The sequence below is a fragment of the Neltuma alba genome, unplaced genomic scaffold (assembly GCF_004799145.2).
Source record: "Neltuma alba isolate B1F8T4 unplaced genomic scaffold, ASM479914v2 tig00013888_pilon, whole genome shotgun sequence".
Taxonomy (NCBI): domain Eukaryota; kingdom Viridiplantae; phylum Streptophyta; class Magnoliopsida; order Fabales; family Fabaceae; genus Neltuma; species Neltuma alba.
The window spans coordinates 41,605-57,016 of NW_021637950.1; the positions used below are offsets into that span (position 1 = coordinate 41,605).

Sequence of the window (15,412 nt, forward strand, 5' to 3'; positions counted from 1 at the left end):
TTTTTTTGCCATCAAAAGCCACTTTTTTTTTTTTTTGCCATCAAAAGCCACATAGTATTATCAAGTGCTAACTAGTCTAATAATTATAATATATCTTTAAGATGTTGAAAGTATTCAATGATGTGAACGAATAGGGTGATTTAATGAAAGTTGTTTATCGTCCTTGAAACTTTTTTGAGAAAGAGATAAATCACTTAAAGTTAAAATTATTAAATTAACTCCGGCCATAAGAGATTTCTTTTCCTTTGTTTTTGGCTTTGCACTAAATAAGAGATTGGCATTTGAAAAAAAATGCCCAACCTCCCGACATAATTATATTTATTTTGTATTTTTAATGTCCATCTCTCACAAGCACACAGAATTTACCTTATATATTTACTCTTCTCAGTGTAAGATCACCAACTTGTAATATGATTATTAAAGAATACTTCCCTCAAAAGATTTATGAAATACAAAATTCATATAAAAGAAACATTTGGGAAGAATGACCCAACAAAACCGATATTTTCCCCCTTTTGGGAACAAAATATACTGCTTTCTTAAAGCGTGAATTTAAAGGAAATAGATAAAAACATTAATCCCAAAATCCCAAGCCACGCAACAGATGGAAATTAAATGAATTGAATAGTGTCTAAATCATAATCACTAGTATTAAGTTATGACCTTCAAGAAGAACTGCTTCGAAATGTGTACATATGCAAGTAGCATTTATATTAATATTAGTGAAATGTCAAATGTGCCCATAGGTAGTCACTAGCCGGACTCGGCACTTCTCATATCAAACGTAGAAACTGGTTTACTAGTTTCCTAAGTTATGCAATTTGCTTGTTCTGATGAGTGGGAAACCAGAACCAAGGCAGGAAGGAAAGCAAAATGCATGCATATTTCATGACTCAGACACAATAATCTACAAAAATACAAATCAAATTCCATTTTGGTTTCTATTTCTCGATCACCATGTCGCCAAATAGGGTGTAATATTTCAGTTTTTGCTTTCATACCTAATCAAGTCCAAAGATTGTTTCGCTTCTCACCCATTTCCTCCATTCGCTAAAGTCATGTGAAACTAGCATATTATTCAAATGATGCATAGAATGAGGCTTACTAAGTCGTTGAATAGAACACAGTCCAAAAGACTTTCTTTTCTTTATTATTTATGAAATATTCAAATTTAAAGGCTGAAACTAATTTCATGTCTAGTGTTCGCTTGCGTGTGTCTATCGTTTGAGTATGTCAAATGCAATGATTTATGTAAAAGGAAGTCCCGGCCAAAGAATTCTGTCAGTGCATATGATCTTTTTTCCTTTGAGGTTAGGCGCTTATATATTTAGATGAAGAATGATACGATTTAAGAAATTTTCATTTATATTTTAGGGAAAATCCTACAAAAGAAACCTGAAAATTACTAAATTCTAAATTAAGAATTTTTATAAAAATATGTTATTATTTGCAAGTCAAGTATAGTCAAAACCAATTAAAATGTAGGAAATAATCCTAATTTAAAATTCGGTATATTTTAAGTTTTTTTTTCTTTTTTTGAGATTTTCACTGTATTTTTCCCCCCTCAGTTTTAACTCTTCCAGAAGATTGGTTTATAAAGTTCTGTTAAATCTTTATATATATCCTTATATTCTGCAAACTGATAACAATTAATTCCAACGCATGAAACCCTAACTATCTCGTCCATGTGAAGTCCACCTTAATTCCACGGTCAAAAAGTCAAAAAGTTTTGTATCATATATATTTAAATAAATTGACCAATTACATACTGATGAGCCGTGTATCCTTTTTATAAAGACTTGGCCCGCCCCAACTGTATCAATTTGTTTTCCAACCAACATAAAAACTTTATTTCGCAAGTGACCAATTTTGATCCATTTCTCATAACCACACTTTGCACTCCTAGTAATAGCCGACCCAGAAAAACAACCGCCAAAAGTAAAGGTAACAGACAGTGCTTCTTCTTGTTCAAAATCATACACCTATATTTTATATTTGTTAAATTGCTAGGGGAATTTTCCATGAACTAGAAAACATACTCATTTCTTTCAGCGTGTTTCCTAATCTTATTGTTCTCTACGGCTTCAGTATATTGAGTGAGTCGAGAGGTTCTAGTGTGTGTGTGTGTGTGTGTGTGTGTGTGTGTGTGTGCCTTAGCTTATATGTGTAGGTTTCCATATTTGAAATCACTTAATCAGGTTGATCTGAGATAACCAAGTAAGTTTGGTAGGTAATTTATATATACAGGTGATGGTTAGAGGCACTTACTATGACAAAAATGGATTAAAGAAAGGTGCGTGGAGTAAGGAAGAGGATGAAATGTCAAGAGCCTGTGTTGAGAGATATGGGCACAGAAACTGGCCTCAGCTTCCCAAACATGTAGGTATGCTTGAACTTGTTAACCAAACTTGCACCAAAAACCAACTTGTTTATTTCAACCTAATTAACTTTAGTTTCCAATGAAAAGAGTTAAGAAGGAAAAAATGCAGTCTATAATTAAAGGTCAAAGAATCAATTGACTACAAAGCTCAAGTGCTTTAGACATCAAGTAAACGTAAGACGATTTCATATGTATCCGGTATATACCTAATATATCTCCAACATATATAACATTTGTCCTCGTAGAAGGTCTTTGATTGCCAAAAGATTGCCAGGGAGAAGTGACAACGAGGTTAAGAATCATTGGCATGGCCACCTAAAGAAACACATGGAGTGCAATCATGCGGACAAATCTGAGTTCAAAATGAAGGCTAGTGGTACTTGTGAAGGAGAAACAACAAAGTATTTCGACCCCAACAACCCTCTGCTTGGAGAGGTTATCTTGTTGGTTTTATTGCCTATAATAAAATGCATGTATACGAGTTCATGATTATGCTCTCCTTCTCTAACATATTCCCCTCTCAATTACATTTATAACAGTAATAATTAATATTGAAATTAAATATGGCATGCAGATTGTTGGTCAAACTGAAGATGGCTAGTTGCGGATGGTTTTGGAGGAATGTCAAAAAAAAACACCTACATTCCTTTTCATTCCTTCGAAAGTTGAAATTCCATCAGCACACTCATAATTATTATCCTACTAATAACGTGTCTTGATCTTGCAAGTAGCTAGGTTCCTTCATCATATTGTTTGTGCCTTTTTATTATTGAAGTTTGTGGACTTTCATCCATGCATAAAACCGAAATTGTTACGTGAATCTCCATGCATAGTAAAATCGAGCGCTTTTGACCATGCGTACATATCTGTATATAATAAGTGAATATTATTATATGAATTTATCCCTGCATTATTTATGAGTATTTAAATTGTGTATTTAATCTAAATCCAGACATCCTGAAGAGGATCCTTGCTCCAAGAAGCCCCCCGGGGGGGGGACAAAAAGAGGATTAGAAATCAAAATAAATTGTTGCATGGGGCTAGCTTTGATATATAAGATGAACTGTGGGTAGTAATCCAGATATCGCACTCTCCCTACAAAAAAAAAAAAAAAGTTGACAAAAAGGGGAGAAAAATATAAAGGGTGCCTTGCTAGAATCGGAGATCTAGCTAAGATCTGAGATCATAAATGATTGTCCTCTTCATTTTATAAATACTACTACCTCTTGTTCTTAATATAAAACTTCATTTGATTTTTATTTTGATCTTTAATATAAGACTCTAATCCAATTTGTTTCTCATATTTATCTTTTTTTTTTCAAGGTAGTCCGTCTAGTAATGGTAATTATAACTAATATACTTGATTAGCGAGGATATTTTAGGAAACATAACACTTATTTATTACAAATAACCAACTTAACTTATTTTCTTAATTTACTCAAATTAGTCAACTAGTTCTTATATTTAGGACCGGAGGTAGTAATAATTTTATGCACCGGTAGCATATCATTAGCTTAAAGTAATAATATATTTAATTTGCAGGTACACATATTCTGAATCATCATCTCCCATAGAATTTCCTTAACTTATCTGGTCTATAGAAAATCTGATTTCTACGACTTCATGGAAAAAGTATATATCCTGATGAGACTACATGAGATCAGCTGTTATATATACTTCTGTGCGTCCCATATGGGAAAGAAAATTAAATGAATCCACGCCTATCATCAAGACATCAACAGTTTTATGAACTCACATACCAATACCATGACCTAATTCTAAAATCCACTTTCTAGTTTCAATATAACACTAATGTTTTCCCAATCATCTAATTTCTCCTCCCACTTAAAAATATGGACTGAGCAAACAAGTTACTCCCAAATCCATGGCGCAAAAAAAAGAACAAGTTATTCCCAAATCACCTAATTTAATTCATCTCGTAATTACTAGGTTAAACATATGCAACGCCAAGAATATACAACGTTGAAAACACAAGTTGGTTGATGCTCACAAAAGATGTACTACCTCCAGTTCTTAATATAAAAGCTAGTTAACTAATTTGAATAGATTAAGAAAACTAGTTAAGTTAGTTATTTGTAACAAGTAGGTATTATCTTTCTTAAAATATTTTTACTAATCAAATGTATTGATTAGAACTACTATTATTACAAGGACTACCTTGAAAAAATAAATAAATATGAGAGACAAAGTAGATTAAGGTCTTATATTTAGGACCAAAATAAAAGTCAAACGAACTCTTATATTAACGATCGGGGGTAGTATATAACAACACATCCAAGTGAGAATTACCGAAAGAGATCACCATGGCCATCACCGAGTAATGCATAACCAAAATCTGGATCAAGTTTGCCTAACAAGTTCAAGTGTGTGTGTGCGTGTATATACCTGCTTGTTTGGGGAGTTGACGCGATTACTGTGTCCGTATCTCTCAACATATGCTCTTAACCTTTCATCCTCCTCCTTAATCCACGCACCTCTCTTTATTCCATTCTTGTCATGGCAAGGCCCTCTCGTCGTCACCTATATATATATATATATATATATGTATGTATGTATATTGCTAAACTTGTTTGGTTCTCTGAGACAAGACTTCAAATATGGAAACATATGCACTTACAGAAGGCAGCCCATACTCGTGTATATATATAAGAACCTTGGCTCCATTCAATGATATCGAAGCCCCAGCTGGCAACATGCTGGAAAACACGGATATGCTTTCAAATTTCATGGCAAATTCCCATAGGGATAACAAGATATTAAATATGGGTGTACGAATTTGAACGAGAACTTTCTTTTGGTGGTCCTTTTTCCCCGTGGGGTATTAAGAGATACTCTCGGGATTCGTTGGTTGACAAATAAAGTTAAGTCAATGCTTGATACTGTTTGCTTTTGTGTCACTCCTTATCTTTTAATTAAAAAATACCGATTCCGTACAATTAGACATTTTAAAACTATACCTTGTATTTAACTTTTTCGACTACGCGGTTTCCACCCAAACTTTGTTATTTTACATTCACACGAACCTTTGTTGAAACCTTGTTAGTTTTACATTCACACGACCCTTTGTAGGATGAGGGTTGACTTCAGACTGACATGGTAGTTAGGATTGGGGGTGTTTTCAGGGACCGGATGGGAATAATTAAACATTCATGAGAGAAATCAAGAATTTTAGTAGTACTCAGTCCAATCCTTAATATAGGACCTAATTGTTAAATTAATTTTAGTTCTAAATATAAGACTTATTTATTATTTTTATTAATTTTTTTTAAATTACTTCTATAAATACTCTATTAGCCATAATCAAGTAAGTAAGAGAAGAAATATATTAAGAAAGATTATTATGGTATTTTAACAAAAACATGTCATGTTTCTTATAATTAACTAACTTATCTAATTTTCTTAATCTAATCAAACTAGTCTAAAGACTCCAAACATTATGAATTGGTCTTCTTTTGGGGGGGGTGCTGTTTTTATTTGTTGTGTACCAAAGAATTTCTGATTTTTACTATTACAGTCGTACAGAAAAATGCCTATTTGTGTCGGTTGTTTTAGGTTTTTTACACTGGTTTAGGAAGGGACCCCCGCTAGCAGTACTAGATTGACATGGTGTCCACGTGATTTTAATATTTTGATCATTTTTAAAAAAAATTATTTAAATTCAAATCTGAAAAAAAAAAGGCACAAAAATGATACTTAGATTTGAAAATCTTCATTTGGTCACACATGACTAAATTGAGATTTTAAAATTTGCTGAAAAAACCAAATTGTCCTTAATTTTTTTTGAAAAAATTATCAAACATCCTTATCAATTGGCTGGTCGCCGAAACTCCGGCACAGGCAACCACCGCAGGGGTTTAGGCAGGCCGTTGGTCCCCTGAGCTCGGGCGACCAGTCGACAACCAGTCACTGGAGTTCTAGTGACTGGTCACTATTTTTTTTGGACTTTTACAACTCTAGTAATGTAATTAACCAAGGAACAAAAAACCGGACCGGACACTAAACCGGTTAAGATAGTGGTTCAAGGGTTAGTGGGTCAGATCGGGGTCAACTCGGATCAAACCGGTAATATTAAAATAATATAATTTAATTAAAGATAAAAAATACAACAACAATAATAATTGCTGCCAACCAAAAAATTAAGAAATATAATAATAATTTAGTTGTAATAACATTAAGAATGTTTTATTAAATAGTATGTATTACACCCAAGCAGCTCTCCTCAATTTTCTTTTTAACCGGCCTTCCCTCCACTATCTTCAAAATTATAGTATTTATTTATATATAATTGATATATATATATATGGATTAATGGGAGAAATGTCGGTTAAAAAAAATAAAGATGAGATGAATGAAAAATCACATCAATGCTTCGAAGAACGAAAAAGAAGGAAAAAAGTTGTGCTAGAGCCTGCAAGTCCTCAGCGAATAGTCTGCCCATACAATATCTTTTTTTTTAAAAAAAAAAACTCTCTGTAGTGTTTTGATTTGACTTAGAACTCCAGAACTTATGCCTTTCTTCCCTTCACTTATTTTTCCCCATCGGTTCTCGTTCATCTTTCTCTCAAGTTTGAATATATTTTTGTTCTCCTCCTCAACTCCTCCTCCTAAGCAGAAACAGGCTGGACATGGCAGCAATGATGCTTGCAAAATCAACACTCCAACATATGCGCTCTATGCTTCCAAGAAAAGTTTGGCAAGTTGCTTTCCTCTTCCCTTCCTTTTTCTCCATTCTTCCTCCTTCTCGCCGCTGTCTCTTCCGCCCTCCTCCTCCTCTTTCTTTTTCTCCTCAAACTTCCAATTTTTGGTTTTTATTTTTAAAAAAAGAGTGACCCAATTAACCTATCTAACCCAACAAGTTGACCGGGTTATTACCGAGTCACTACGGTTTGAACCGGTTCAAAAATTTTCCGGTTCATAGCATGAACCAGACCGACAAGTGACCGGTTCACCGGTTTCCAGTCTGAACCGTCCGGTTCGATCCGGTTTTTTTAACATTGCACCTACTTTTTGGATATGGGCATGCGGGGTCTAAACACGAAATTTGTTTCAGGCATTAAATCCCGTCTACACTATAGTACATAAACAATGAGATGTAGCCGCAATAATTTCAATTCCACTTATGCAGCATATACTTGTGTGTGTGTGTGTGTGTGCGCGTATAATCGGGAAAATTCTTACACAATGTCACCATTATATAATAAGCCGTTACCCTTGTCAATGTTGTATAAGAATTTTGTATAATTTGATCTTATGTGAGGTTATATTATCTCATAAATTTAGCTATCAACCTAATAGCTGTCTGTAACAAAATTATGATATAATCCAATTATTTCATCTCAATATGCATGCTTTGATCACACATGATTTCAGTTTAAAAATTGTCATATAATAATACTCTTTTGTGATAACTTGATCTTATATGAAGGCTATGTTATCTCATAAATTTAGTTGTTAACTGATGTCCTTTGACTTGTCAATACGTTCTTATTGACTTGTTCATCCACGCATATGAGCTTATCAATTTGTGTATAGGGATAATGATGTAATTTCTTATTTAAAATACTACCTCTGATCCTAATTATAAGAGTCAGTTGACTAATTTGAAGAGATTAAGAAAGTAAGTTGAGTTAGTTATTTGTCCTGAATATGTGTTGCCTTTCTTAAAATATCCTTATTAATCAAGTGTATTAACTAGAACTATAATTATTAAAAGTACTATCTTAAAAAAATTGAGTAAATATGAGAGACAAAGTGGATAAGGTCTTATATTTAGGATCAAACTAAAAGTCAAATAGGGTCTTATATTAAGAACCGGAGGTAGTATATTACTTTTAGGTCCCATTGGACCTCCTATTTATTTTGAGATTTTAAATGACCTTGTATTGATAAATTGTGCTGCTGGGAGCTATGTGTAATTTTTTCTATGTACTTCCGTACGTTAGATTCTCGACAAAGAGCTCATGCTGATTAAATAAATCTTAAACCATGGAAAATCGTCTAAAAGTATTCTGCAAAGGAAAAAAAAACACTGCAAATTTCTTATTGCATCTTTCTTGGGGGGGGGGGGGGAAGGTCGCAACGATCACGTGTTTGCAGACGAAGTGTTTTTATTAACGTCCCCGAAGTCAAAAAGTAATTTGCACAATGCCCTCCCCCCTCCCCCCAAAAAAAAGGAAAAAAGAAAAAGAAAACACTGATGAGTAGGCGGGTGTTTCTTTAATCAAAGACGTGGACCGACGCAACGGTGTCGATTTTTCTTCCGAAAGACCAGAAAACTTTATTTCGCATGTGACGATCAAGAGCCATTTCTCAGAACAATTTGCACTCCTATTTTTTAATTTAATCTATTAGGGGAATTTTCCATGAACGAGAGAACATACCCATCTCTGTTTCAGCGCGCAGTCCAATCTCATTGCTAGCTAGCTAAGACTTCAGTATATATTATTGAGTGAAGCTGAGGTTCCTATATACGAGTGTCTGCTGCCTTCTATAAGTGCATATGTTCCCATAGTTGAATTGAAGTCTTGTCTGAGATACCCAAACAAACTGAGTTTATTAGTATACATAGGCAATGACGAGAAGCCCTTACTATGACAAAAACGGAATAAAGAGAGGTGCGTGGAGTAAGGAAGAGGATGAAAGGTTAAGAGCATATGTTGAGATATATGGTCATAGAAATTGGCGCCAACTCCCCAAACACGCGGGTACGTACACACACACACGCACACACAAAAGAATTTGTTAACCAAACCCACGCCAAAACCAACTTGTCAGTTTCAGCCTAATGAACTTTAGTTTCTTGTTAAAGAGATCTTGATGGAGTTTCAGCTGCAATTACGTACAGGTTTATCAAGGTGTGGAAAGAGTTGCCGACTTCGCTGGCTAAATCACCTTCGTCCGGGCGTAAAGCATGGAAATTACACCCAAGAAGAAGACGAACTCATCATCAAATTACATCAACAACTTGGAAATAAGTAAGCATATTTCACCTCTGATATATGCTCTCCCGGATTCATGCGAGCTTTTCGTATCCATCAAGGTTTTTTCCTTAACAGATATTTGCAAATATAGGAACACGGATATCCTGGGATTTCTTGGTATCTCAGTCGTTAATGACTTTGTTGCACAAGCATGAACTTCGACGCTAGCTATATGTAGCTAGATCTAATAATATTTGAGTTTAATAAGTTTCATTAATTCGTTTATAAGTATCTTTGTGACTCTTTTTCAGTTCCCTGAAAATGGCTAGGAAGACTTGGAAAAAGTTAGAGGATATACGAAGAGGTTTTGATTTTCACTTGAAAAATCTTTTCTTAAGAGGGTGAAAATTTAAGTTGGATGATCGAGTTTTAATTTGTTTCCTTGACATTCCTAACACTACTTCCAGTTCTAAACATAAGATATAGTTTGTAGTTTGCACTGCAAACCAGCTAGATCTCATTGTGATTCCATCATGGGGATGGAAATTAGAGTTACTAAAGAAAAATTCAATCTTTAATTATATGTGAAAGAATCAATTGACTTCAAAGCTCAAGTGCTTTAAATATCAAGTAAACGTAAGATGCTTTCATGTGTGTGTGTGTGTAACATATAAAACATTTGTGGTCGCAGATGGTCTTTGATTGCCGAAAGATTACCAGGGAGAAGTGACAACGAGATTAAGAACCGTTGGCATAGCCACCTAAAGAAGCAACTGGAGTGCAATCAAGCGGACAAATTTGAGCTCAGAATGAATTCTAGTTGTACTTGTGAAAGAGAAACAACAAAGCATTTCGAACCTGAAAACCCTCTGCTTGGTTTCGTTGCTGCTTCCTCCGCTAATGTCTTGGAAAGCTCACCGATTGAAGAATCAAGCGATGCTAATAATGCCGCATGGGAAATAGTTGAAGAATTCGGGGATTTTGGGACCCAACCAATAACCATTGGTCCCAGAAAATATATATGACCAGGATAACTATTATAGTCTGAACTTTGCAACAAATGAAGCGGACGTGGATGAATTTTATTCCTTGTTCCTTATCAATAATTCTGAGTTTTTGTACCAAGTGATGCAAGGATTTCCAGAAGATCCTAAAAAGGATATGTAAGCAAATGGTAGTTCTTTCCTTATATTTCTTTTGATGGGCCTCGTAACAAGAGTTTACATCGTGAAGTTTAAGATATGGGAGTTTAATTGCAGAGAGAGGAAGAATTAAGAAGGGAATGCTCGATCTAATTAGACATATCTCTTATTTAGATCTAAATCACATTTCTTTCTTCTCTGTTCTCTTCAATCAAAACATACTTGTAGAGAGTATAGCTCACTTTACTCTTCTGCCAGGAAACTGGTTATGGAGAGGTTAATATGCTTAATATATGTTGGTTGTATTTCCTGTAATAGGATCCATATGTGCTCATGACTCCTTATTCTTCTTCTTCATATTATATATATATATATATATATATATTTCCCTCTCAGTTACATTTATAAGAGTAATAATTAATGTATTGAAATTAAATATGGCGTGCAATTGTTGGTGGGAACTGAAGATTGCTTATGGATACGGTTATCGGAGGAATGTGAAAATAACAACTAAATCCCTTTTCACCCTGCCAATCCCCGAGTTAATCTTGAACCCCACTTCGCTACTCGTGCTTGTAAGTATCAGGATATTCACCCTTGAAAACTCTTGCATTTCTCGCTTTCCACAAGGACCGGGAAGCAACACTGAACAAAATACACCAAGATACCTTCCTTACCTCTGTTCTTCCGTGATATGGAGTGTTTCTGCACTTGCTGTTGGCTGATTTAATATTGGACTGGATGATAACTTTGGGTCCCATTTGATACCAAACATTGAAAATAAGAGATAAGGATTGAAACTAAAATTGAAAACATATGTTAAAAGAATATTTAGCATGAGTGATTTCTTATCACATTGGATTAGGCAATCCCATATAGATGGAATTGGAGAATAACACCTTCTCCTATGGTATTCTCTAATTTCACATATATAGATTTGTCTAATCCCAAGTATCAAATAATTACTCATTCCAAACACTCTTTTAATATAGTTTTTCACTCTCAATGTCAATTATTATCCCTCATTTTTAATGCTTCATACCAAACAAGACCTTAGTGACCTAGTTAAGCCCTTCCAAATCTCCCCTGCATGAACACCTTGTTTGTGCTTTTGACGGTTGAAACTTGTGAATCTATCTGTATGTATAAAAGAAATCGAGCGCTTTTGATTATACGTCCATATTTATGTTTTATAACTCAGTAGAACATTATAAACACGTGGATTTATCACTGCATTAATGGATGAGTACTAAAGTCGTGTATCACAGTCTGAATCCAGACATCGTGAAGAGAATTCTTGCTCTGAACGTGCGCGCACACGTGCACACAAAAGTTTTCTTTTCTTTGCCGATAAAACACAGAGGATTAGAAATTAAACTTAATTGTCATGTAGGCATAGGGCTTACTTTCATTTAAGACAAAATGTGGGTGATGAAGAGTTCAAACTCTCCTTATATGGTACAGGCAGGGGGGGGGGGAGAGAGAGAAGAGAACGAAAACTGATTTCCACTTTATTCAACAAAATTCAATGTAAAATCATAGCTGTATTTATACTTTCAACAGTCAGTTTAGCTCTAACTAACTGACAACTAAGAGGCACGCGTTACTAACAATATACTTCTAAACATTATGCCGTGTAAAATTATATGAAAACTTGATTAAACAAAATTAAAAGATGTCAGTCCCAAAAAAAAAAAGTTAAAGGATGTGGAAAAAAAAAGAAGGTTGCCACGGAGACCTAGCTAAAAATTTGAGATCATATACAATTGTCCTTTTCATTTTATATGATACTAATCATCTTGTTCTTAATGCATCACCTATAGCATGTCATTACAGCTGAAAGTTATGTATAATATATTTACGGGTAATATATTCTGAGTAATAATCACCTATAGAGAACTTTCCTAATTAACGACATAATCTGATCTATAGAAGATCTGACTTCAAACTTGATGAAAAACAGTTAAACTTTCGTTTGTTCCAAAAGCAAATCAATATATCCACCCATCATCAATAGTTCTATGAACTCACACGCCATGATCTAGTTCTAAAATCCATTTTCTAGTTTCAATATAACGATAATGTTCTACCAATCATCTAATGATCCCCTCCCACTTAAAAATATGAAGAATGTGGACTGACTAAATAGGTTATTCCCAAATCATGTAATAGTTTATCTCATAATTACAATGTTAAATTAACCTGCAACATCAACAATATAAAAATCATGCATCACAATGCTTTTTTATTTTTTTCACATTCAATTAATTACATGTCCTCCCATATGTTTTTTTTCCTATTCATTCTCTCTCCCATCCACCCTTTTAAAAAATAAGAGTGTTTTTGAAAAATAAGCTGTGTTTTATCGTTCAAATACATTTAAGACACAATTTGAGGTCATTCGATGACAAACTCAATTATTTTGATATATTTTGGTATCTTTTATATGAGTTTTGTCAGCTTAATTGGTCCCTTTTTGCCTTAATTGATTTATTTTGTTTTATTTTGAATTATTATTTTATAGGGGCAAAATTGTCATGTTTTGATTTAATTATGATTAATTGATTTTTAAGGACAATTAATGCTACCTTATTCTTGAATTTTGTTTACAGGTTTTTGGAAGATTTAAAAATAAAAATAAAAATTTAAAAAAAAAGAGAAAAAAAAAGGAAAAAAATATAATAAAAAAATAATTAAAGAAAAAGCTTTTTATAGTTAAGGTTACTTGCATTTATTTACTAGGATTCACTTTCATTTTCGGCTCCTTAAAGTGAATACGACCCGGATTGTGCACTATATTGCATTAATTCGGTTAATTTTTGGAGTAACCCCAAAGCGACAATTAAGGGAAGTTCAACTTCAAGTGGCGTCGTTGCCGGGGAGCCAAGAAATTGGTTCCCTAGTAATTAAGTGTCAAGTAGCCTTGATTGGGGTTCATTTGTTGAGCCTTTTTAGTTTTCATTTTTGTTAGTTTTTTTTTTAGTAGTTTGCATTTGTTTTTGGTTTTTTGTTTTTTGTTTTTCATGGCTTGGTTTAATAGCAATCATGATCTACTCTCACATTCTCAATTTTTTGCAGGAAATAGTACGTGGAATGAAGCACCTTCTAATTCAACATATTCTCAAGAGATTGAAGAGTTGTTACAACAGTTGGACTCCTTCCAAGCTCAACTAGAGTCTCAAATGCCTAATCACATCTATGCTCATGACACCTCTTGGATGAACCATCCTCTATATCAATCACCTAACCCATCACTCCCACCTCGCCAACCATACTCTAATAATATATCTCCACCGTATACATACCACCAAGAACCATCTCCTTTTCCATATGAATATTACCACCAACCCTCGTCCCAATCCAACTACCATTCTCTCCCCCAATCTCATGAACCTCAATTCAATGAACCTGACCCATTTCTTACTATTCCTAAGAAGGACCAGATACGATTTTAAGAGAAGCTTATGACCGCTTAAATTCATACTACCATGATTACTTGAAGAAGCACGGATATCTGGAATCTCAAAGGAATCAGAAGAAGAGTTAGGAGAATAAGAGTGCATTGGAGAAGTTCTTAAGTGATATAGCTCAAATTGAATCTGAGAATGGGAAGGATGAGCCAAAGTGCCCAGATTTACTCGTACAAGAAGCTGAAATGAAGCATGAGCATCTACAAACTCATAAGGACTTGTGTCCTATATCAGGTAATATTGATCATCTTCTTGAGGAGATTGACCCTTGTGCTATAACTACTATTCTTGTTGAAGCTTTTGATAATATGAGTGATATTGAGGTGGATGAAGAAATTGTCTGTGAATCCCCTCATGTTTTTGAACATGCTAATACTCATTTTGTTGCTCTTAGTGGTAGTGATTTGGATGAAGATGCTGTTTTGTGTGATGATTTACATGCCAATCATGTTCCTCTTCACAGTGTTGGAAGCGTTGTTATTGATAAGTATGAGAACATTGAGATTGCTAAATCTTGTTTGAGTGCAATTATTGATGACAAATGTGAGAATGATCATTGCCTTGAGAACCAATTGCATGATAATTTCTTTGAGTTAGTAGCTTCTAGTGTTGTTGAGAAAGACTCTGAAATTTTGATTGACAAAATTATGCATGTAGATGAACCTTTCCAACAAGTTTTGTCTCGTGATTTGCCTCCTGATTTAGTTAGTTGTGTCAATAGTAGTATTCTGTATGAATCTTCTTCTGCTTTCATGCTTTTACCTCCCACCTATTGTGAATGTGATAGTGATGTGCTGTACTCTAATAACTGTCAATTGGATTCTTCAGTTTCCACGTCACGTGAACCTAAGTGTTTTGAAACTTTAAATGATTGTTTGACTCCTACTGATGGGAGTATCATTGACTTTCTTGGATGCTGTAGCTATTTGAAGAGTCTAAATCATAAAATGTTTTTATTTTATTTGAAATCTCTCGAAGTCTATATTGTTAGATTTGGTACTGCTGCTAGGTTGTTTTCTGTGCAGGCACATATTTGGAAGGGATCTCCTCAACACCAAACTCCACCATATCCTCTTGGACCTCTTTCAATTGACCCTGAGCCACCACCAAGAAAGTGCAATCATCAAAAGCAATCCTTTTTGCTAAGTTTCATGTTTCTCATTATTGATGAGAATTTCTCTTTTAAGAGTTTAAGGCGCTTTAAGCACAAGGTTGTCTCTTTCCTCACTTATTTTCTCTTAACTTTGCATTGATTAACTGTGCTTAACTGAATTATTGAAGAGGATAAGTGTGGGGGAGCTATTCTAGTAGAAAAGTAATCTTGTTTTTGTTTACTCCCTTATTGATCCTCTTTTTCTCTTGTCATTACCTTGTCATTGGATTTTGCATTAAGGACAATGCAAAATTTAAGTGTGGGGGAAGGATTGTTGTTGAGTTGTTGAGCTTTCTCTTGGAAAAAAAAAATTTCTGCCTTTGGAT

General features: G+C 34.2%; 1 protein-coding gene across 1 annotated transcript; it reads left to right on the top strand.

Moving 5' to 3' along the window:
• The first annotated feature begins 8,972 nt into the window (after positions 1–8,972).
• On the top strand, positions 8,973–10,346 carry LOC114739329 (transcription factor MYB14-like). The gene is made up of 3 exons (XM_028927385.1): positions 8,973–9,105; positions 9,246–9,375; positions 10,013–10,346. Exons 1-3 carry the CDS (start codon positions 8,973–8,975, stop codon positions 10,344–10,346), a joined length of 597 nt encoding a protein of 198 aa, XP_028783218.1.
• The last annotated feature ends 5,066 nt before the right edge of the window (positions 10,347–15,412 follow it).